The sequence below is a fragment of the Perissodus microlepis genome, chromosome 7, assembly GCF_051167445.1.
Source record: "Perissodus microlepis isolate ML-2025 ecotype Zambia chromosome 7, ASM5116744v1, whole genome shotgun sequence".
Lineage (NCBI taxonomy): Eukaryota > Metazoa > Chordata > Actinopteri > Cichliformes > Cichlidae > Perissodus > Perissodus microlepis.
Genome location: NC_140467.1, coordinates 55,002,609 through 55,025,832, shown reverse-complemented (window position 1 = coordinate 55,025,832; position 23,224 = coordinate 55,002,609). Strand labels below are relative to the sequence as shown.

The 23,224-nt window shown below is 39.5% G+C and overlaps 2 protein-coding genes and 1 long non-coding RNA gene across 3 annotated transcripts; all 3 read right to left on the bottom strand.

The window, feature by feature from the left end:
* Positions 1-98: 98 nt before the first annotated feature.
* grk5 (G protein-coupled receptor kinase 5) lies at positions 99-12,756 on the bottom strand. Its single transcript, XM_084936063.1, has 16 exons — positions 12,536-12,756; positions 11,852-11,932; positions 11,645-11,757; positions 10,411-10,488; positions 10,169-10,266; positions 9,312-9,404; positions 9,100-9,163; positions 8,638-8,778; positions 6,092-6,282; positions 5,977-6,014; positions 5,397-5,486; positions 3,216-3,424; positions 2,794-2,931; positions 2,331-2,468; positions 2,120-2,251; positions 99-2,037 (listed from the first exon to the last, which is right to left on the bottom strand). Exons 1-16 carry the CDS (start codon positions 12,588-12,590, stop codon positions 1,879-1,881), a joined length of 1,818 nt encoding a protein of 605 aa, XP_084792189.1. The 5' UTR covers positions 12,591-12,756; the 3' UTR covers positions 99-1,878.
* Positions 12,757-17,793: 5,037 nt separating this feature from the next.
* Positions 17,794-18,276, bottom strand: LOC146384189 (uncharacterized). Its single transcript, XR_014800627.1, has 2 exons — positions 18,046-18,276; positions 17,794-17,965 (listed from the first exon to the last, which is right to left on the bottom strand). It is a non-coding gene; the product is annotated as an uncharacterized LOC146384189 (long non-coding RNA).
* Positions 18,277-18,391: 115 nt separating this feature from the next.
* Positions 18,392-21,290, bottom strand: LOC146384188 (kinesin-like protein KIF1B). Its single transcript, XM_084932612.1, has 4 exons — positions 21,154-21,290; positions 20,732-21,053; positions 20,313-20,505; positions 18,392-20,137 (listed from the first exon to the last, which is right to left on the bottom strand). Exons 2-4 carry the CDS (start codon positions 20,821-20,823, stop codon positions 19,904-19,906), a joined length of 519 nt encoding a protein of 172 aa, XP_084788738.1. The 5' UTR covers positions 20,824-21,053; positions 21,154-21,290; the 3' UTR covers positions 18,392-19,903.
* Positions 21,291-23,224: the final 1,934 nt, after the last annotated feature.

Here is a 23,224-nt window from a genome sequence, read left to right as displayed (position 1 = left end):
TCTGATTAATTAAATCTGGTTTTTGTTGAATGGTCTTTTTGGTTCACCCAGCCTTTTTCTAAGGAGCTGCTTTACTGGTGAACTTTGAAATTATTTGTATCTATGATGTACAAAGACTAATTTATACACAGTTTCTTTCCTATACTGTGTCTGAATGAGCTGTAATGAATACCATCAGTCACCCACTACCAAGGAAAATGTCCAATACCACTGGGAAGATTTTGACCCCATCCTGCAACAAAAGTAATGGCGAGGAATTCATGTCTTGAAAAAGGTATTTTTCCCAAATTAGAAGCCAGATTTAAGATTAAATTTATAGCTTTTATAAAGTTTTACAAAAAAAATATTGCATTCCAGAGAGTGAAGGTGAAATATATTTCCTATTAACACACAGGGTACAAAAAACCAGTATAATGCCTATCATCTGAACAATTTATTTATTGTAGAAGAAGAGCTTTGTGGAAAAGTTACAAATGTACTTTATCAAAAGTCACTGCCTGCATTTTAAAACTGGCCACATCAAAATAAACATTTTAAAAATTATTGTAAAAGCAAAAAAAGTTAAAGTTGTCCACAGTCACCTGCAGCCTCTTTCTCATTCACCGGCCACACTGCTCTGTTTCAGTGTGCAGCTTTCACCACCTCTACTCTTCAGGCCTAAAACCCATTTGATTTTGCTGCGCTCCCACAGATGTCATTCATTCTTTGCTCAGATTGGTTCTCCACGCTCTGGGTGCTGCTCAGTTTAGCTACAGTTCCCCTGCTGCTTCATGCAACCAGTAACTCGCCTGGTTCTGTGTCTATAATCCATTGCCAAACCAGTTTAAGCTGAGCATAGTTGTCTAAGCACTTAGTGCTGCCAGTAGCTAATTGTGCCATTTGGAGGAAAAAAACATCCAGAGAGAGCAAAGTGGCAGCTAGTAAACTTCCACAATGATAGACCTGGTATTTGGCTTTGATGCGGCTGCAGTTCGTCCCACTCCCACTGTAGAGTAGAACAGAATAGAGTAGGCGTCCATGTGAAGCTCAGCCTGTTGTGGAAGCGAGGCCTGGTTAGCAAGCAAGCGTTTCTGGTTAACTATGCTCAGACCATTTCCCCTGCGGAGGAGTTTTTCTCATACGTCCCTGCTTGGATACGTTGGGCATTACTCTGAAAAGTGCTACCTAGTTAGTTGGCCTTTCTATTTTGGAGCCTTTATTGTTTCTGTTATATCTTCCCCTCTTCTTAGCAGAGATAAGACATGCCCTTAAAGGTGCTCAAATTGTGCTGAACATGACATCTAATTAAATATATCTTGTAAGCTCCAAGATTTTTCTAAAGGCATCCAAATAGATGCTTAGACTCTATTAACAGTTGGATGGCTGACAATTTTCCTCAACCTAAATCTTCATTTGTGTCCCTGAAAGATACCTGAAATAACACTAGGTCCCCCTTGCCTCTTTACTTCTACCAGGAACCTTGCTTAACTGCTGACTCGGCTTTGAGTTTTTATGTTTATGTCAAATATCTGGTTCAAGCTTGCTTTTTTAATTTAAAAATTATTACAAGTTAATGTCTTGATGCGTGCTCCATCCAGGTAAAGAAATCCCAAAAGGTCTGAACACGTCTGGACGTCCAGATGACCCATTTAATCCAGATAATTCCACATAATTTATTATTCAGATGACATTTATTATATTGAAATTGTTAAAAAAAAAAATACTAGTACTATATACTATATATACTAGTACACTTGTTTAAAAATTCAAGTACTTTTAAAAAGTTGGGATGGTGTAAAATTATTCATTTGTTTTACCTGAGAGAAGCAGAAAATGCTAATACAGATTAGGTGTAAGGAAGACAATGAAAACACAAATAAATGCCTGCTGTGCTGCGATTTAAAGGGAAGAACCCTTTGATGCTACAATGACTTGTTGTTTTTTGGTGTCTTTGTTGTAGACTTTCCTGGGATTCAGGGCAGAGTTATGTATTCCTGATGTGCTGTAGCCCTCACTGGACAACAGGGTCTCTCTGCTTTCGTCAGAATCTGAATGATGCTGTTTGAGTGAAAAGAGGAAAGATATCTTCAGCTTTCCACAGAGCGCACACATTTTGACAGAATGTATTTCATGTCCTTACGTTTTTGCGAAAGATTCGGCGCAGCAGGCTGCGTTTGGGGCTCTCTGGGGCCTGGGACCAGTCGAGATCTGGAGATGCAGATCCCTTAGGGCCAAAAACATTCAGTTCTTCAAAACATCCCGTTTCTATTAGCTACATGGAAGACAGAGAAGGAAGGTGAGGTTTGAAGCTCTTGTCTGGATTAACCCTGGTAATGTAACCTAGAACTTGCCTCATTTTGCCAAATTATGGAATTGCTTCCTGTGTTGAACTGGGAGTAGAAGAAGATGTCAGTCTGGTCAAAATGGACTCCTTTCACTGTAGAAAATTCTTCTATGTCCTGTACATCAGTGCAGTACACCTGACTGGGCTAAAAATAAAAGACCACATGCAGTGAGTACAAATTTAAACGGCTTTAAGATTGTTAAAATGAACACTTCTACATTTGATCAGTTTTTATTTAAGTACTTTACATACTCTTTAAAAACCAAAGTCACTTGACAAGATATTTCTTACAACGAAAACACTACATCCAGCTAAATGCAATCCAATTTAAATACATAAATGTAATCCTGTATGTATGTATGTATACATATTCAAATTCATACACACACACACATATACATACATATCTAGATATCTAGATATCTGTCTCTATCAATCTATAGATATAGATATCTCATTTGGGTACTTACATCAGGTTTAAATGGAGGGTCAACGCGTCCTGCCTCCAGCATCCGAAAGTTGATCTCTTGGAAGAAAGGATGAGATTTTACATCTTTCCCCCCAGACTTCTGGGAGCCCAGCCTCTTTGTGGGGTCCTTGGTCAGCAGCTACAATAGTGGAAAGAAAGGTGTTCTCATTGCTTGAAGGATGTAATACAGCCTCTTCCGAAATTGGGGTTAGGATTTAGGCTGAAAAGCACATGTATGCGTAGTAAATCTCTAAGGTGTAAGCAACCCTGAACCTATCCTATTAGAATATGACTTGGCTTTTGGAAATTGTTGTACTGTGTCTTAACAATCTGACATACATCAGGGGATAAAGGTATGATGTGGATGAAAGAACATCTTCTGTGCATGCTGAAATAAAAATAGTTTCATTCTGAAGAACTCACTGAGGAGCAGATGTCTTTTGTCTCCTTGCTGAACTGGTTGCCATATTCTTCATGTTCATTCTGAATCCTTCTCTCCATTTCTGAGGATTTAGGCTGTTCTCCTTTGGCCCTGAAAGGGGGCCGACCTGCAGTCATTTCATAAATCAGACACCCGAGGCCCCACCAGTCCACACTCATTCCATAACGCTCATAGCCGATCACCTCAGGAGCTGAAATGGGAATGCAAACGAATAAGCTTTTTATGCTTTGCTGCTGTTACTTATTGCCAAGGCAATATTCTTGTGTACTCTGTAAGTCTATATTTCCATGTTGTGAAAATTATTAAAAACCAAACCCTGACTAGTCTCGTAGTTCCTGCTCCTGAAAAACAACCACCATGCTTCCCTGTAGCAATTGCATTGGTCAGGGGATCATTGCTGCCTAGTTTCCTCCAAACATGACACTTCAAATTAAGGATTTCAATCTTTGTTTCATCAGACCAGAGTATTATTTCTCATTGTCTGAAAGTCCTTCATGTTCCTTTTTGCAAAACTCCAGGAAGGCTGTCATGTGCCTTTTAATAACAATTGGCTTCCAACTGGCCACTCTACCATACAGGCCTGACTGGTAGAGTTCTGCAGAAATGATTATCCGTTTGGGAGGTTCTCCTCGTTCCACAGTGCAATGCTGGAGCTCTGCCAGAGTGAACATTGGCTTCTTGGTCAGTTCACTGACTAAGACCCCGATTTAGATCAGATTGGCTGGAGTGCTTCCACACTTCTTCCTTTTACGTATGATGGAGACTGTTGTGCTCATTGGGAACTTAAATACTGCTGAAATCTTTCTGTACCTTTCACCAGATCTGTGCCTCAATACAATCCTGTCTCTGAGGTCTACAGACAATTCCTTGGACATCATGGCTTCATGTCCCAGTAACTTTACCACAGGTGGAGTCCAATCAAGTCATAGAAACATCTGACCAGTGCACCAGGATGCAACTCACTTTGGAGTCTTATGGCAAAGTCTGTGGGTAGTTAAGTTGCAGTTTTGTTTTGTTTTTTTAATAAAATTGCTAAAAAAAATAAATAAATTCAAGCTAATTTTTTCACTTTGTCAATATGTGGTATTGTGTGTAGAGGTGAAACAAATGGATTTAATCAGTTTTGGAAATAGGCTGTAACATAACAAATTTGGAACAAGTGAACCACTGTGAACATTTTCTGAAAGCACTGTAGACATAAAGTCATAATAGGTTCTTTCTTCCCATCCAGTTGACAGCATCAGGTAATTTGAAAGTTTTAAACTATTACAATACAAGAATTCAGAGATTCTACATTGGAGACACCAAACAGCCATCCTATCAATGCATGGCACGACATAGCAGGACAAGACCAGCTAAAGATCTGCACCTAAAGGTTAAAGGTCAATCTTTTGAGGATGCTAATTTTCATATTCTGAACTGAGAAGACAGATTGTTTGAAAGAGGAGTAAAAGATGCCATCTATGTTCACTGTGAATGACCATAATTGAACAGAGGGGGTGGCTTGTGACACCAACTGTCAGTCACATACAATGCAATTTTAAGATCTATTCCCAGTTGCCTCAGGTTTCTGTTAACCTCAGGTTAATAGGGTGAGCCAAGGTATCACATTAGTTTCTCTCAAAACCTCTGCTGATCATGATCCATGCCTTTTTCTCACCTTGGCTCATGTGACACAATTAATAGTGGGTCAACAACCCTTTTAGTGACAAGCCCCACAAGGATTTAGATACCTGGGACTCATTTGGTTTTAGAACTGAAGACGTTTTTTGGATGAGAGGTGAAACATCTTCAAGAAACTTAAAGAATTCCAATTCCTTTCTTTCAAAGTTCCTTAGAAAATAGCAAAATCACCATTTGCTTTGCTTTGATTTTATTGACAGTTGTTTGATTTTTTGTTTCTGTTGTTTTTCTGATGTGTTAAAACAAACAATCAGGTCTACAAATCACCGACTCCCAGCACAATGCAAACTGCATCATAAACTTACATAGATAAACTCTATGTAAGTACTTAAGCAGTCCATCCATCTGTGTGCAGGCCAGTAAGCACCACTGAGAGGTATGGATAAAAGTCATACAATCATAAAAATAAATTGCTTTGTTTTCCAACACACTCATATAATCTAGTGATTTATGTGGGTCTGTAGAAGTTCCATACATACCCATATAGCCCAGTGTGCCCACCCTGCCTCGTACTAGACTCCCCTCAGACATCTTCACAGCCAAACCCAGGTCAGAGATGCGGATGTGTCCTTAATGGAACAAAAAAAGTAAGATTAACTGAAATGGCATGATTGTTGAGATTATTTTTCTCACATACTTTCACTTTTGCCCTGTCAAGTTAGGCTTCACTTTTCTCCAGCTGACACAATGGGAAACTACAACTGTTGCTTTTATTCCAAGAATGACGGAACAGGTGTGGAAGTTTCTATAAATAGATAACAGGTTTTTTTACTTCCTCAAACTACTTTTCTTTTTCTTTTTTTTACCCCTGTCAAAATACAATCAACACAGATTTTTCTTGAGAGCAGGTGGATGCTTCTGATAGGCTGCATGACCAAATGTGTGGCATTTCAAACAGTCAGATTATTTTCAGAGTTAAAAATAGCCAGAAAGTAACTGCCAGCTTTTGCTATGTGTGGATGTTGGAATGCTATCTGCTTGGATGTTACTGTAGTACATTTGAGGCTATTTATAGTACATGAATGATTAAAAAAAACACTGTTTTGTAGTTGCGCATACCATTGTCATCCAAGAGAATGTTCTCTGGCTTCAAATCTCTAGAAGAAACACAGCATTTAAAAACTTCTTCCCGACTAGTAGAGATGTGATTTAATGCATGTACAAATACACTTACCTGTATAATATTGACTTCTGGTGGAGGTGAATTAAACCACAGCAGACTTCTGCAGCGTAGAAACGTACCCTGTCTTTGGTCAGACCAGGTGACCCCATGCGATGTATGTGAAACCCTAGGTCACCGCCGTTCATCATGGTCAAAACCATACAGAGATTGTGCTTGGTCTCATAAGCATATGCCAGATTCACCTGAACAATAAAAAAATAAAACAAAAATAAGAAAACAAAACTCACTAAGGCATCAGCAATACTATAAATTCAGCTTTTACAAAATACTTGAAACAATTCAGTATAATTCAGTGTAGAACACCACTCGCTATGAAAGAAAGCCAATCATAAGGATTAAACATTATCCTTAACCTCCTAGGACCTGGCATCCACATATGTGGACATCACATTTTGGGTTATTTAGACCAAAATACTCAATTTTGCTCTATATCCACTTATGAGGACATTATACTGCTACTGTTCTATCAAAATGTTAAATGAATATCCTCATATGTGGCTCTTTTTTCTTAGAAACAAAAATCAGGTAAAAAAAAAAAAATCTGGTAATTCTTTGTTTTTACATTCATCGGGTCCCAATCAGCCCAAATATCAAAGAGAAATTAAAAATGCATGTCATGGAAGAGTTCCGGTCTTAGGAGGTTAAAAGAAACTGCAAATACACATTTTAGAAAAATAGAGTTGTGCTCACTGATTATAAAAACTGGACATCATTCTAAAGGAAAATAAGACTATTTGATCACGAAATTCATCTGAATCAGTAGATCAGTATAAACAGAATTCTGTCTGACCAAGGTTGCTTTTGAACTTGTTCTCTCCCTGATTATTTTATACTCAGCTATATTGCTGAGACGAGGTATAGTGGCACCAAGAAAGTCCTTGGTTTGAATCCAGTCCGAGGCCTTTCTGTGTATAGTTTGCATGTTCTCTCTTCATCTGCATGAGTTCTCTTAGAGTTCTCAGACTTCCTTCCACAGCTCAAAGATGATGATGAGTCTGAATAGTTGTCTGCCTCAATGTTAGCCCTGTTAGTCCAGCCTCTCATCCTGTGATGGATGCGATAGGCTACAGCCTCGATGTAGTGGATAAAAGCAGAAGAGGAGGAATGGATGGATGGATGGAAGAAAATTGATGGATGGATGTGTGTCAGAACATGTATAAAACCTGTTGAATGATGTGATGAGTCTCTAATTAAGCATATATAAATAGTAGATCGACTGGTTCTTATTAAGTACTTTTCTGCCTAACTTGAGCACTCAAGGATAGGTGAGTATGCAGACAGGAGCGACCAACCTTCCAGTTAATAATTGACCTGCTCTACCTCCTGAGTCACAGCCACCTCTTCTGTGTCTTTTATAAAACATAGAGAAGAGTTCATGTCCATTATCCCTATCCCAAGTGTGATAAGGTGAAAGATGGGGTATACCCTGTACAGGTTTCCTATCGGTGTCACAGGATGAACTTCTCTTCACTGTAAAAATACCTTGTATAAACATTCAGTAAAGATCATTTTTGTTAAATGATTTGTTCAAACATTTGGCAGCTGGAGTTTTTAACAAGTGTCAGTTATGATGGAATTATAAAGACTATTTTGAATTGCTTATTAATGTCTAGTTCGGTGTGAGCTTAAGCTTTATTAATCTCTGTCTCTCTTCCACAGCATGTCTTTTATCCCGTCTGGGGTGATCGTGGCTCAAGAGTTGGGAGTTCGCCTTGTAATCGGAAGGTTGCCGGTTTGAGCCCCGGCTCCGACAGTCTCGATCATTGTGTCCTTGGGCAAGACACTTGACCCTTTGCCCACCTACTGGTGGTGGTCAGAGGGCCCGGTGGCGCCAGTGTCCGGCAGCCTCGCCTCTATTAGTGCACCCCAGGGTGGGTGTAGCTTGCCATCAACAGTGTGTGAATGTGTGTGTGAATGGGTGGGTGACTGGATGTGTAAAGCGCTTTGGGGTCCTTAGGGACTAGTAATACAGGCCATTTACCATTTACCGTCTTCTCTCTCTCTCCCCAACCAGTCGCGGCAGATGGCCGCCCCTCCCTGTGCCTGCTGGAGGTTTCTTGCTGTTAAAATGGAGTTTTTCCTTCCCAGTGTCGCCAAAGTGCTTGCTCATAGGGGGCCATATGATTGTTGGTTTTTTCTGTGTATGTATCATTGTAGGGTCTACCTTACAATATTAAAGTGCCTTGAGGCAACTGTTGTTGTGATTTGGTGCTGTATAAATAAAATTGAATTGAATTGAATTGAATTGAAGTGAATTGAATTGTAGTCACAGTGTAACTCAATAACAGTGTATATGTTTATTTTAAAGAAGAAAGAAATATCAACCATTGTAACAGTGTAGGTCATGGATTTGCTTTTTAAGAATAACCCAACTTTGCTTACACAGATAACACTGGTTAACAAACATACTGATTTAAAAAAAAAATGAACAAGGCAATGTGAAAACCATCACAATGAACAAAAACTAGTTTGAAAATGTAAAAAAAATTGACAAATTAAAAAATGATGCAAATATTTGAAGAGCACAGCAGTCTCACCACAAAGCGACTGTCCAGTTCCTGTAGTATCTCTTTCTCATTGAGAGCCATGTCCTCTCTTTTCCTCTTCTTTACATGGGTTTTTTCCAGCTTTTTGCAGGCATACATCTTGCCTGTGGCTCTCACCTGACAGGCCCACACCTCAAGACAGAATAACAGGATTGTAAGACAATAACACCCAGAGCTGTTCAATATGTCAAAAAAGAATAGGTTGCTGCAAAGTGAAAGTATACTAATATATGTAAGGGAACTAAAGAGTAACAGAGATGTAGAACTGTGTTGTGAAGGTCTAAGTCCATGAATTCCCCCAAGGGAATATGTAAGTATGTATGTAAAATAAAAAATAAAAAAACTACCTTCATTTTGATACACCGTGGGTAAAGACATACCTCAAAAACATATACCATAAAGTGTCTAATATGCTAACACTGTGTCTTAGAGTAAATCCCAAAACATACATACCGCTCCAAACCCTCCTTTCCCCAGTAGTCTGTACTGTCGAAATGTGTGCTTCGTGATAGGCTGCCTTGAAAGAGACAGACATGTTGTTTTCATTCAAAATATTTTTGTAAATACATTTTTTAGGAAGAACTGTAAACAGCAGCTACTTGGCTAACCACTGATCCATGAAACAATTCGTCTCATACCTTTGTTGGGCATACACATTTACTGACCTCTCCAACTGTTTCCATTGTAGAAAGCGGGCAAAGAACATGCTGTCCTGGTACTGGGCGAAGGGCTCGTTGCTGAGGTATTTATGTAGGTCTCTAATCCACAAAAGAAAGATGAACTCCATCTGCTCCATTGGTCAACAGTTTTCAACAGCATGTGCCACACTTTAGAGAACTGATTCTGAAAAGCAGTTCTTCTATTGGCTACTGGACATACTGTATATATTACTGTGTATATCCCAGTAATTTAGCAAAATTAGAAAAATAGTCATCACATCAGGCCAGCAAAACTCCAGTTAAGCCAGTAGTTAAAATTATATACAGTCAGTATAGTGCAGTGTTATGGTTAGATGCATTCAGATGTGTTTGATTTGAGGAAGATTTGGGCATGGATGTCCCAGAAAATTCACACCAAAATCTGACTGTGCAATACTCAAAGAAACAAAACACACAAAAAATACATCTCAGACTCTATAGGCCTCTGTTAGCATGCTAAATGTTAAAGATTTACAACAGTACAATTAGAAAAAGATCTAAAAAGTGTTGCTTCCCAGGAGAAACTTGCTTCTCTCTAAGTAAAATATGGCATAGCTGAAGATAAATCTGAAACCCCTAAACCTTCTGGAACAATGTCCTTTGGACAGACAAAACCAAACTGGATACATTTGGCCACAATGTATAATGCCAGATTGGTGAAAATAACCTTTTTCATCAATGCAACTACAGGACCTGGGCACTTTGCAGTCATTGAGTCAACTATGAATTCCTGTGTATACCAAAGTATTCTAGACTGCATTGAGTCCCCTACAAACTTGTTTTAACATGACCATCTATAAGCAGACCAGAGAGATATAACTTACTCCCTGCAGCCATGAAAGACATCACCACAGGGATTGAGCTCCAGACTCTGTTTGCAGCTTCTTTCATGCCTCAGTAGGATGGACACACACTCACTGGACTGAGGGAACATGATACACTTGGATAAAGTGATGTGTAGCATGATATAAGAATTCTTGTTTCAAACTTCAGAGGAGAAAATAATGAAAGAAAAATATCCGCGGTTGTAAACTATCAACCATGTTTTCTACAAATGTTGTCACACCTGCTTCATGAGGAATCTCTGGATGATCCTGTTCCCAGACTCTTTCCTTTTGTCATCTGACTGAATGTCAAAGTCGTCCTAAAGAAGAAAATAGGTATTAAGATTGTTTGCATATGTAGATGCAGAGTCTATATGTACAGGTTAGTTCTTCAAAGGGTTTAGACAGTAAAATCTAGTATCAGACAGACGGTCTGATGTCAGTTTTTCTGAAGTAATTTGAGCTATTTACTGCAAAATGTTTAAGTGATCAGACATACAGATGCTCACACATGAAGCAAATCACCAGTAAATTAAATGGTTTAGCTCATTCACAATCTGTAAGTCGTGCAATAAACTTAAAAAGATCTTGTGTCAATGAATAATTTATTGTTTACAAAATGTTGTGTAAACTCAGGCGGTTAAAATGTTTTAGAGAAGCACACTTCTCATCTAATTTCTCAGGTTTAATATTGCCTTTGAGACTACCTACTGTACCCTGGATGTGATTACTTGCCAGTTGAAGTAACGGTAAAAATATTAGGGTTTTTTGTTTGTTTGTTTGTTTGTTTGTTTTGAAACATTTGCCAGTGTTGCAGTGGTTAGCCACTTGATAAAGCAATCAGCTGCCGCTTAACGCTGGTGCTTTGAGTGTTTTGAGGGTCAGGCTCATTAGATACTACCTGTCCAGTAACACTTTGTTTCTGCACAGGATACAAGGTTATATGAGCTGTTGTATCTACAAGAGTCACCCTCTTGTGCACTGAAGTCCAAAATAATGTATTTAAAGTTGTATGTATGTATGTATTTAAAGTTTTCTTTTTTACTCAATATGAATATACCAGAGTTAAATTTGGCTGATGTTTTTTTTCTTATCATTTAATAATGCCGCGGTGTCTCATGCATCATTGTCCATCAGTAATCAAGAAAGAAAGAAAAAAATAACAGATGGAAATTCCAACATGCTATAGATTATTTTGATGTTATATTATATGTGTTATGGTGTAATTCTTCAAGTATATTTTCAGTTCTCAGTTTTCTAATGTTCTTCATGTTAGTTTCACATTTGTTTTGCTCTTAATCTCTTATCTCTCGTTTAATATTTTTAAAAAGCGCACTGCACTACAATGTCATTACTTAAAACACACAAGAGCAATGCAACTATAGCTTCTGAAATAATTACTGATATTTAAGTGCCATTATTTTCAATATTTTTCAGGACTCAAATTCCAGTAAAAGAATTTTTCACAGTTTGTACCAAAGCATCTTGGAGGGAAATGTAGTTCTGCAGATCAGGCCGACTCCGACAGAAGAGCTGAAACAGTTTCTTGCCAATAGGCTGCTTCACACATAGACTATAGTAGTCTCGTTCTAATGGAGAAATATAAAATAAAATATATGGTGTGAAATCTCACAAAGAACCAGAACTTGTTCACACTAATGAAACACACTTGCAGATACACACCTATGTTCATGGCCAGGTCTTTGCACTGGCTAATGTGGGGAAAGCGAAGCATTTCTTTCCATTTCCAGCTCCTTCCTCCACCTACAGACAGTGGGGACACAGAAAAGGAGTTCTTTAGTGTTGTGAATATGCATACATGCATATAACCAAAGTGCTGACATATTGAATAACTCAGACTGAGATGTCAATCAGCATGCCTAGTCCTTCAGGTTTCAGACAATAGGTTGTTCGACTACAGTGAGTGAACTATAAATAGCTCCAGGAACAAATTATACAAAGCCTGTGGAACCACATTACTCTGCAACGTACTTTACACACTATCACTCATAGTTTGCATCTCAATTTCCACACTCCAAATTTATTTCATGTCTCAAGTAACAGCAAATAAATTTATGTTGCCTTCAGAGAGAATTTCACTTTATTCAGAAATGCTAAAATTGATAAACTGATTTATCCTAAACTGAACTGGTGAATAAAAAAAACAGACTTAAAACTCATCATTGATCAGGTTCATCATACATCACTCTTCCACACTGTGACTGAAAAATCATTGTCCTGAGATAACCCATATAAGCACTACTTCTGATGGAGGTCATGTCCCAAATTGAGACATAAGTCAAAAATTGTCAGCATTTTAGCATGTCATCTTCTCACATAAACTTTCTGGATATAGAAAGTTCTTACCTTCTCTGGCTCTAACAAGAGCAGTATTTGCCGCAATGCTTTCTATGGTTTCCATGTAGCACTGTGCCTTTGCACTACAAGTTACCTTTAGGTAAGTACCGCACAGTATCCAGCCTTCATGCACAAAAGTAAAAATACAACTTCTCCGCCGGCCCAGTAAATGGCAACTATTATATTACAGGCTGCTGAAATAGCAAGTCGTGTTGTCTAACCTGCAGTACCTGTGAGTCACTAAAGAATGTGGGATACTTAATGTATGACAGTGCACTCCAAGCACAGGACACGCCCTAAGTAAGGAGGAGGGACAAAACACAGGTGTAAAGAGCATACAAATAAATCAAAAACTGTAGAGAGGTGATGGATTTGCAACAAAAGCAAAGCAGACAGAAAGAAAGAGTTATTAGAAAAGAGTTTCTAAATATTGACCATTCTTGATCAACAGGTAATCAGAATTTAATTGGTTTTGGACTACTTTTCAGTTCTGAAGTTACTCCCATTTCATGTCCAAAACCCTATTTTGACCAAAGTTGAACTTATCAGCTAACACTTGCAAGCTTGGTTAACAAATCGCATACATAAACTGTATGAGCATGATGCAATAACATCATAAAACTAGAAACTGAAAGATTCACTTAACACACATCTATGAAGCTAATGTTCAGTCACTTGAAGACATCCCAATCTCCATTTGTATATAACTAACTAGAATATAACTAACAGGTCATATACACAAAGTGGTAAATGGTAAATGGCCTGTATTTGTATAGCGCTTTACTAGTCCCTAAGGACCCCTGTCAGGGTCCTGGGTCTCCTGACCCAGCGTTTTTAGTTCTTTTTGATTTTTTTGTATTATTGTACTTGTGTGTGATTTATTCTATGGTTTCTAGTTTTGATCCCTTGCCCTTCATGTCTCTCTGTGTCCCCTCTGTTCTGTGTAAGTCTGTGTCTGCATGTTTGAGTTTCCCTCTGTGTCTTTCGGTTCTTAGAGTCCTCTGCCTTATGGTTTATGTCTCTGTTTCTTAGTTGCTGTCTCCACTGTGTCAAGTTCGCGTCTCTGTGTGATACTTCCTGTTTTACTTTGAAGGTCCGTGTCTTATGTGAATGCGTCCTGCTTTGCTTGTCTCGTCAGTCCCAGCTGTGCCCTCCTTCTGTGTCTCATTCCCCTCGTTACTTCCCAGTGTATTTAAACCCTGTGTTTCTCTGAGTCAGTGTCGTGTTGTCCCTCAAGCTGTGTGTTTCCTCGTGTGCCTCTCTGCAAAGTGTGAGTTTATATTTTCCCAGTTTAGTTTAGATTTGTATGCTCGTTTTCTGTGACCAGCAAATAAAGCTGTGATTTTGAGTTCATCCCCTGAGTCTGTGAGTCCTGCATTTTGGGTCCAACTCCTGCCTGCCGCACAGCGATTCATGACACCCCAAAGCGCTTTACACATTCAGTCATCCACCCATTCATGCACACATTCACACACTGGTGATGGCAAGCTACATGTAGCCACAGCCACCCTGGGGTGCACCGACAGAGGTGACACCCAGTGGCTTAATACTGGCCTCCTGAGGCACAGGGGTGGCTGTACCTCAGCATGTACAGCAGGTCCTCTACTAATTGAAAGTTTGGTGGTTTGATCCCTGGCTGCTCCAGTCTGCATGCCAAATATTCTTGGACAAGTTACTAACCCAAACTTGCATCCATTGGAGTGTGAATGTTAGACAGAAAATCAGTGCTTGTGTGAATGAAGCGTATTGTATTAAATCTTTTGAATTGTCATGTTAAATAGAAGAAGTGCTATATAAGGACCAGTGCATCTACTATGTAGTTTACATTTATCATTTTTAGAAGGACACCACATACCACATACACCACAATGGACAAAAACAAAAACAAACAAATGGACAACTGTACCCTCATACACACAATAATAACATGGACTGAACCACCACTCACAACCACTAGCACTTTACATAGCCTCTGTAGAAATTATCCACATATTTCACTTATCTTAACTGCACTACTGTATATGCTGTATAGACAATCATTCAGTACAATACGATAATTATAATTCTACAACTGTTTACAACTGTTTATAAATTGCACAGTTCAGATTTCTGTATAGTTTTCATATTTATATCATGTTCATAGCCTGCACATAGCTTGTACACCCACTACAGCCTGTACATACTTATAGTTATAGCATATTCATAACATACCTTCATACCGTGTACATTGTAACATACCCATAATAGACCCATATTTTGTACCCTTATACCTATAACAGACCCATTTGTGTAATATATCTATAAATCTATATTATTGCTAATATATATTTTGTAATATATCTATATTATGGCTAAAGCACTTCTGGATGGATGCAAACTGCATTTCGTTGCCTTGTACCTGTGACATGTGCAATGACAATAAAGTTGAATTCTATTCTATTCTATTCTATTCTATAGGCTTAAAAGAGCCTAGCTGCTCTCATTCTGCTTTATCAAACTTTCTTTGGGTTACACAACCAGAGAGATAATAGAGAAGATAATTAGCTTTAAATAAGCCCATTTTTAATTTTCCAACAAAATACAAAACTCAAGACTGGTACAGCCACTACCAACCTTGCACACACATGGGAAGCTGTGTGCTGTGATTGGTTGGGGGTGAGGAGAGGAAGACTGGGAAAAAAGCCACGCTGTGGAAGAAAACCAGTGATTAATAAAACTAATGATTAAATGGAAAGTTATGTATAAACATATAAACAGTGAAATAAGGTGAGCAAAGAAGAAACACTCAGTGAATTGTTATATTACTTTGTTATTATTAATATAGTAACAAATAATATAACAAATGACTTTCTGGCAAGTAATAGAGTTACATACTGTGTTACTTTTAAGAAAGTAACAAGTAATCCATAACACATTACTTTCTTTGAGTAACAACTCCACCCCTGTTTACTTTTAATATTAAGCTTCAAACTTTCCTTTGGTAAAGCTTAAAAGTAGGGCTGGATCAGGTGACCTTAAGCCCTCCATTAGTTATGCTGCTACTTTCTGGTGGTAAATTGATTCTCTGTGTTGCTATTGTGGCATTTTTACTCTTCTGTGTTAACCTTGTTCCCCTGTTGCCAGTTTAATTTGCCCTGGGCCAAATTAAGCGTTCTGAAGCATTGAAGCTTGTGTTGTAAAGGGTTCATCACGCAAAGCTTTTCAACGCAGTGTTCTTTGGTGGCATCTGGTGGCCAAAAATATAAAGAGCAACTTGAACCTACAAATTAAAATGAACAACCTGTCCCTACTTCCATGTGGGTATGCAATTAAGCAGTGGACAGGTACATTTATATATAATACATTATAACTTATATAATGTGTTTTTGATGTAAGCTTCTGCCCTGGGTGTAGAATTGCTAATGAACTAGTAAAATAAAAACATAACACATATTTAGGAATACGCAGAGTGTCTTCTCTTCCTCGCTGGCTCCATGACTCTCAGTATGATGCAGACTGGTTCGCTATGTCTTGCACAAAATCACCACCAAAAACACTACAAATTGCTCCCATGGTTGACTTTCTTATAAACCCCTGAATCGGGTACTGAAGCAGTAATGCACCAAATGAACTTTGGATGTCTCTGACCGTGTGACTCTGGTCAGGCGAACCAACCCTGGACACAGTACTTCTGAAGCGCTGTGTTTTATTTATTTATTTATTTTATTTTTGGACACATGCACTTGAGCTTCAGACCATTAATATCCCGGGATAAGAATCTAATACTAACCTGCTTCACTCACCTGGTTTCTCGACACTGGCTTTCTCTACATTGTGGCTTGTGCCTGTCCTTACCTGTATTGTTCTCAGCCACCCTGCCTACCCCCCTGGACTCACCTCGTGGACCCTGGAAAAAATTAAACTGGACAGATTGACTCCAAACATCTCCACCTTGTAGCACACTTTTCTGGCAGCCTCCCACCTTGATCCATTCTTCCCTGTTTTTAAGTAAGCCATTACCTTTCACTGCCACTTCTTCAGATGCCCAAATCATCCAAACTCATTCTTGTGGCTTCATAAAAGTTATTTTGTTCTCCTCCCTTAGTAAAATCCTCTTCTGTGATGCATGCATCCCTGTGATTACCTGCTGCTCCAAACGTTTGGGTTCAATAAAGTTTTTGAAATCTAAAAATTATGTTATTTCTATTGTTGTGAAAGCTGATTTAGCATTCAGTGTTGTGACCCAAATCTTGTGCCTTACCTTTTTTGCCCTGTATCTACTTCAACTTAATTCAGCCTATAAAAACCAATCAAACATCATTAGGTTCCCCTTCTCCCCCTTCCCCTTTCAACTCCACTTCCATATACTTTCAGCTACAGACACTGTCAAGGGATTTTTGTTTTTATATAATTTGATCAGCTTCATGAAATGTGCTTTTTCTGTTTACTAAGCAATCTACATGTCTATGTGACTTTTCACCTAATAACTTTTGTGATGAACTTATTCAGCTACTAAACCACTTCCTGTTTTCAGAGAACAGTCAGATGTAGAAAAGGGGAAGAACCTGTTGCGCTGAGTGACGTTGTTATTTTTGTACACACACACACACACACACACACAGACATACAGACATGTATAAATAAAGTACGCAGGCAGACGCAGATCGCAGATTTCAGATCTCAGATCTCAGAGTGACTGCCCACGCGTGTAAAGACGAATGCAGTGTTTGTGTTTTCTAACTCAGGTGTTTTAGCTGAAGAACTGTGGGGTGATTTTTAGAAATCCCCTGTCAGACACCATTCAAATTTTAAAAAGATGCCAATGTCATGGTCCTCTAAGTCCTCCCTCAGTCAGTGTGTGTGTGTGTGTGTGTGCACGCATGCACTCAGCTCACTCAAATTCACAGCAGGCCACCAGGAAATGTCCATGTGTAAGATAAGATAAGATAAGATAACCTTTATTAGTCCCACGTGTGGGAAATTTGTTTTGTTACAGCAGTGGACAATCAGCACAACAGTTTAGATCTCAACTAAAAAAACTTGGAAATGGGTTGCCTTATGCTCAGTGTGTTAAATGTTTAGTCAGTTCTCGGCAGTCTTCCATGGTAATGGTACATTTAATTAATGTAGTTTATTTGAAGAATTGTAGGCCTTAGTGAAATGGAGACACAGCTCCTAAACTCTGAAGACAAACATAAAAAAGACAGCTTCTGAAGTCATTCAAAGGGCTAAGCAACTTTGAACGACTTCAGAAGCTGTCAGAGGAATGAGGACCCAAAATGCAGGACTTGATGATGAAGGCAGTGCGTTTATTTACAGTGGTGTAAATCCAAGCAACAATAAATCCCCAGTGCGATCCCGACTCCTGTTCCGTGTCTTCTCCTTTAACCCGTGCTCCGTGCTCTGTCACCGTTCCCTGTGTACTGTCCGTGTGCTGCTTCCTGGCCTCCACAATTCCTCCTGGGAAAACACAAAGGCAGCCGTGAGTACAACACCTAACGCCAGACTTGCACTAACCTTGCACATAAACCGAGACTGACGGGAAGACACTCAACGATCCAGCGTCGAGGAGCTCTCAGCCACACTGTTTTGAAGCTCCTCTGATGAAGCTAGATCGGCGCCAGGTGTGTGTGGAGATTCCTGGGTGTGACCGGTAGCTGGCAAGGCCACACTCACCAGACCTGAAAGTGCCTGCCATGACTGCACCCACACACCTGCCAAAACACAACCATGGACACAGGACAGCAGAAGCACAGAACGCATACATATAATATAATAATAATAACAACAACAACAACAACAACAGTCCATACTGCACACGGACCCCGAGTCCCTGGAACCGGGTCCGTGAGCAGTATGGACTGTTAATAACAGTCCATACTGCTCACTAAATAACAATGTAAAAATAAAAAATGATGAACACAATGAGAGTCAGATGGTGTGACAGCGAAGGGAGTCATGGGACTACATCGTAATCTGTCCTGTGGGCCATTTAAAAGCAGCTTTGCTGGCTAACCACTGCCGTCAAAGCAAAACTAAAGAAACATTGCACCTTCATTCTTTTTTCCTTATGTCCTTCTAACCTTTTCACCGTGTTTTCTTTGCGTCTTTATAACAAGAGTGTAAAGTTAATAGCAGTAAATGTCAAGGCTTTCTGATTCTCAGCGAGATAGAGCTGGCTAGAGGAGCAGAGAGGAATGTGTTAAATGAGGGTTAACTAACACACTGATCCCAGAACAGACCGCATGTACAAATCAAGTTCTCTCTTTAGTTCGTTTTCATCCTCCTAGTCCTCCTCGTCTCCTTGTAACCCTGTTTTTATTCCTTGGGATAAAAAGCAAAAAGGGGCCCAAATCTACTCCTGCAGGAACAATCGGTCATTGTTTGTTTTTTAAACTGCTGAGATATGAAGCGATCCTCGCTTGTTTGTCTCTAGTTAGTCTGCAGTTTTTATGTTAACACAAATGCATGAGTATTTTTACTGACTCACTAACTGACACTGGCACTATCGGCGGTTTAGAGGCGGCGTATGTACACAGATTGAGGAGGATCTAAGTATGACGTGGATGACAGAGGAAATCGGGCGTGGCCCTCCTGTCAAAGTTCATTCCCACTTTGAGTTTTTCTTTCAGAGACGGTTCAGCCTGATGTAAATTCACTGCGAGAAGAAAAATACCCTATAAATCTATTAGCAGCTATGGTTTAGGTAGCAGAGCATAAACTAACACGTCACTTGGAGGTAACTGTAGATTTTTCCTTCATGGTTTCAAATGTAAGCTGGGTGATTTGGTTCATTTTTGTTTTTTGTTTTAAACTGAGCAAACCTGGTCTTCTCCTGAGGACTGCTGCAGGTATCATGCAAGCATGTTAATTTAATAAAAAATCAACAACAACAAAAAAAAACAAAATAGAATGAAACTCATTTCAGGAGACAAATAACACTGATAGAGACATTTTTTTCTACAGATGATTGACAAAGGGAAAGTTTCTAAAGAGTCGTGCACACACAAGTAGACTACTACAACATGCTACTTAGTTAGGGGAGTTTGGGAATGACAACCAAGCGGAACAAAATTAGACGCAAACATTGAAAAAACACAAAAAGTTGAGGGGAGGGAATACAGAGGAGGAAAACTGAGCTGGCAGCGGGGTTGCTGGAGGAAGGCGGGGAGGCAAAAGTTCTGAGGAAGTTAAACGTTTTAGTCGCATGAAAAGAGACTTAAGCCACAAGTCTACTTACAAGAGAAAACTGTCAAGAATCACAATGATTAATAAGTTTTAACACTTGGTATTTTCGGTATTTTCAAAGGCTTTTCAGAAAGGATGGAAGCGGTGGTTCTCCCGCGTACCGTTCTGCACGCTCAGTTCTTCGTCAGGCCGCTGCGCCGTCTCGCCAGCTTAGATCCGCAGGGAGAGTTTTACGTTGTGAGGAGAAGGGAATGTTTTTGAAGGGTGCAGAAGCTGCACGTTGGACTGTGGTGTGAGAGGAGCGTGTGTGTCTGTGTGTGTGTACCTTATCGTTCCTGCTAGCAGAGGATTAAAAGCGTACAGCCAGTCGTTCATGTCGTTCTCGTTGTTGGCCTGCAGGAGGATGCCTTCATGTTTTGTGCAAACTGCAAATGTGTTGGGCGTCTGAAAAGAAAACATCACATTATATTCATGTTCCTTCAAATGATAAATCCCAGTCCATTTGCCATTTCATCAATCAATGTGTCCAAAACTGGCCAACGTGCACCAAAACAATTTGAATGAATTCTCATTAAAGACAAGCGTGTTACATCCAGCCTTTCTCTATCCTGCCTCAAACCTTAAGCATGGCCTGCTGGTCTTCACTGTATTCCACCTGTGCTGTGGAGAAGTTGAGGACGCCTCGCTCCACGGGGTCCTGGTCGCTGTTGTAGATGAAGACGTAGGGCCGGCGAACAACCACAAAATGCTTCCCCCATGAGTTAGAGCGAGGCTCCACGAAGCTCAGAAAACACTTCTTGGACACAACAGATCTGAAAAGAAGAGATTTTATTCATTTATTTATTTTTTAAGAGAGCGCTTGTTTTTCTGAGGAAGAAGCAGAGTTGGTTTGTTTCCAGCTGAAATCATCCAGGCTCAGGAATTTGAATCGATCCACATCATTTCTGCTTGAACTAGAGAACATGAGTATCGACTTACATTTGGTCTGTGAGACACATGTCATAGTGACAGTATTTGGGTTAATATGGCATTACTCACCCTGGTTGCATTTCTTCAATATCAGGCACCAAGTTCAGGAACTCGTTCTTTGCAGCCCGCGCAAGGTAGGAGGTCTCCAGAGTGGGAACCATCGGGAAGTTTTCATAGTCTGAGCAGGAGGGACTGGAGGCACGTGAGCTGTTCTCAGGGGTCCTTTATCACAAATCACACCAAGTTACAATCAAATAGAAACCTGTCAATAACCGTTTGCAGATCGAGGTCAATGTTCCTAAAAATATGTTTACTTCTGGCCCATGGAGCCACAGCTCCATGGGCTGACATCTTACACAAGCTCAGCTCGTAGATCCCAGTCACTCGGTTGCTATAATGAAGCAGAAGTTATGAACAAGGAAACTTTGTAACAGGGCAGATATCTTTCATTGTGAAACAGAGATGGCCACAGTACAGCAGCCCAGATTTACCAGTCAGGAGTTTTGGAGTATCCAGTCCCAAAGAGGTTCTTGAGAGAACGGGGTGGGGAAATCTTGGTGTCTCGGGAGTAAAAGGCCGTGCAGATGTCTTTGGTGATAATGGCAGGCTGGATGCAATGGTCCAGCTGCAGAGAGGAGATAAAGAGTGTGTGTTAGACACGATGACATCAAGAGACTTAAAAACATGTACAAACAGGTACAACATGGTGGAGCAGCAGCTGACCTCCAGATACGCAGATAAGGTCATGTAGATCTTCTCTCCGTAGGGAGTGACGCGGTTGAGCAGGAGGGAGTTGTGCAGGGAGCTGTCCCACACTGCCTCAAAGTCCTGAAAAAGACAGAAAGAGGAAAAGTTAGCTTGACATCATTATTTTTTATGAAGTACTTGGTGCTAACATTACAGGGTCTCTGTTTACAGCAGTGTGTCATGTTGTTAAAAAAGTGAGTGACGTGAGCACAGTTCTGACATATCAGGAAGTGAACACAGTGACTGAAGCGGTGTTCACATTCATCCTTTAATCATGACAAAACTTGAGGAATTGCACTGAGGTGAGACCTTGACAACAGACAAATCAGGAGCCACAGAGTGTCAAGTGTCAGCCCACACCAATCGGGACAATGATAAGAAAGAAATTCATTTACAGACACGTGAAAAAGCAGTTTAAGGTTCTAGATCTGGATGATTACAACACATCATTATTTATTTAAAGCAACCCAAAATGCACAAATGACTATAACCAAGTACATCCTGTGATTCAGCAGCTGATAGAACCAACTTTAGCAGCAAAAACTTGAGGTAATCATTTTTTATTAGTGTTTCACAGCCAGAGATGGGCAGTAACGCGGGGTAACGCGTTACTGTAATCCGATTACTTTTTTCAAGTAACGAGTAATGTAAGGGATTACTATTGCAAAAAAGGTAATTAGATTACTGTTACTTTCCCGTAAGCACGCTGCGTTACTGCGTTACTAAAACCGTAATTTCTTTGCCAGAGTGTCTCATGACAATAACAGCTGTGTGCAGATCAACAATGGATAATCTATCGAGGAGTGCGGAGAGAGTATGACCGTGCAGCGTTTAAAGCGTGGAAGTACTGACCTTACTTTGAGTTTGATTCCGTAAAAAGTGACAAAAACTTTTAGAAACTTCTTTTTACAGCCAAAAAAACCCTTAACTTCCGAGCAAGCACCAAGTAGCTACTACGGGATTGGAAATTCACAGAGAGACTGGCGGATTCTTCCACTGACCGCTGCGGCACACCTGCACCAGGTCCAGGGCAAACATCCGCCTGCTATACAGGTGAAAACAGAGCAACAGGACCGCTGAGTCTTTGATTTTATTTATTTTCTGCTGTGTTTCACTTGCATTTATTTGAAAGACTGAGTGTAAACACAAAAAAAATTATTTTATGTGCTGGAATGTGCAGAAAATAGGTTTAAATGTTAAACAAATTTCTTCTAGTCAGAATGTTGCATATAATTTAATTTTTGCTTGATGCATAAAGTTAAAAGATTAAAACTAATAAAACAAGTTTTAAAAGGAGACTTTTCCATTTGATTACATTTTGTATGATGGATTATGCAGAAAAAGTAGAATTGGGCTGAAAGATCTATTGCTGTATTACCTATTCAGGTTGTAAATCATGTTTTTAAAAAGTAACTAAGTAACTAAGTAATTAATTACTTTTGAAAATAAGTAATCAGTAAAGTAACGGGATTACTTTTTGGGGGAAGTAATCAGTAATTAGTTACTGATTTACTTTTATTCAAGTAACTTGACCAACACTGCTAGTTAAGTTACTACCATAGGTAATACAGTTACGGGTAACATGATAGTGCTAACCCATAACCCCGAACTCTGTAATACTGTAAATGATGAGTGATTTAAGTTAACACTAAACATTAAACAGTGTCTCCTGAACATTTATAATCAGGTGTGAGTCTGGCTGCATTGACTTTTGAAGATGCAAATTTAGCATGATGGCTGATGGTGCTGTGTAAGCTTCTACTTACCTTCTACACTGTGTTTAACACACATTTCAGAATAGCAAAGAGGAGCACT

What these genes read in the sequence shown, in the direction of transcription:
- LOC146384188 (XM_084932612.1), bottom strand. Translation starts at nt 20,823, where the DNA reads ATGGTTCCCACTCTGGAGACCTCCTACCTTGCGCGGGCTGCAAAGAAC. An exon ending in ATTGAAGAAATGCAACCAGG is followed by an intron (nt 20,506 to 20,731) that starts GTGAGTAATGCC and finishes TCTTCTTTTCAG; the next exon opens with ATCTGTTGTGTCCAAGAAGT. An exon ending in ACCAGCAGGCCATGCTTAAG is followed by an intron (nt 20,138 to 20,312) that starts GTTTGAGGCAGG and finishes TTTTCTTTTCAG; the next exon opens with ACGCCCAACACATTTGCAGT.
- grk5 (XM_084936063.1), bottom strand. Translation starts at nt 12,590, where the DNA reads ATGGAAACCATAGAAAGCATTGCGGCAAATACTGCTCTTGTTAGAGCC. An exon ending in GGGCACACTGGGCTATATGG is followed by an intron (nt 3,425 to 5,396) that starts GTATGTATGGAA and finishes TTCCCATTTCAG; the next exon opens with CTCCTGAGGTGATCGGCTAT. An exon ending in ACCCTCCATTTAAACCTGAT is followed by an intron (nt 2,469 to 2,793) that starts GTAAGTACCCAA and finishes TTTTATTTTTAG; the next exon opens with CCCAGTCAGGTGTACTGCAC.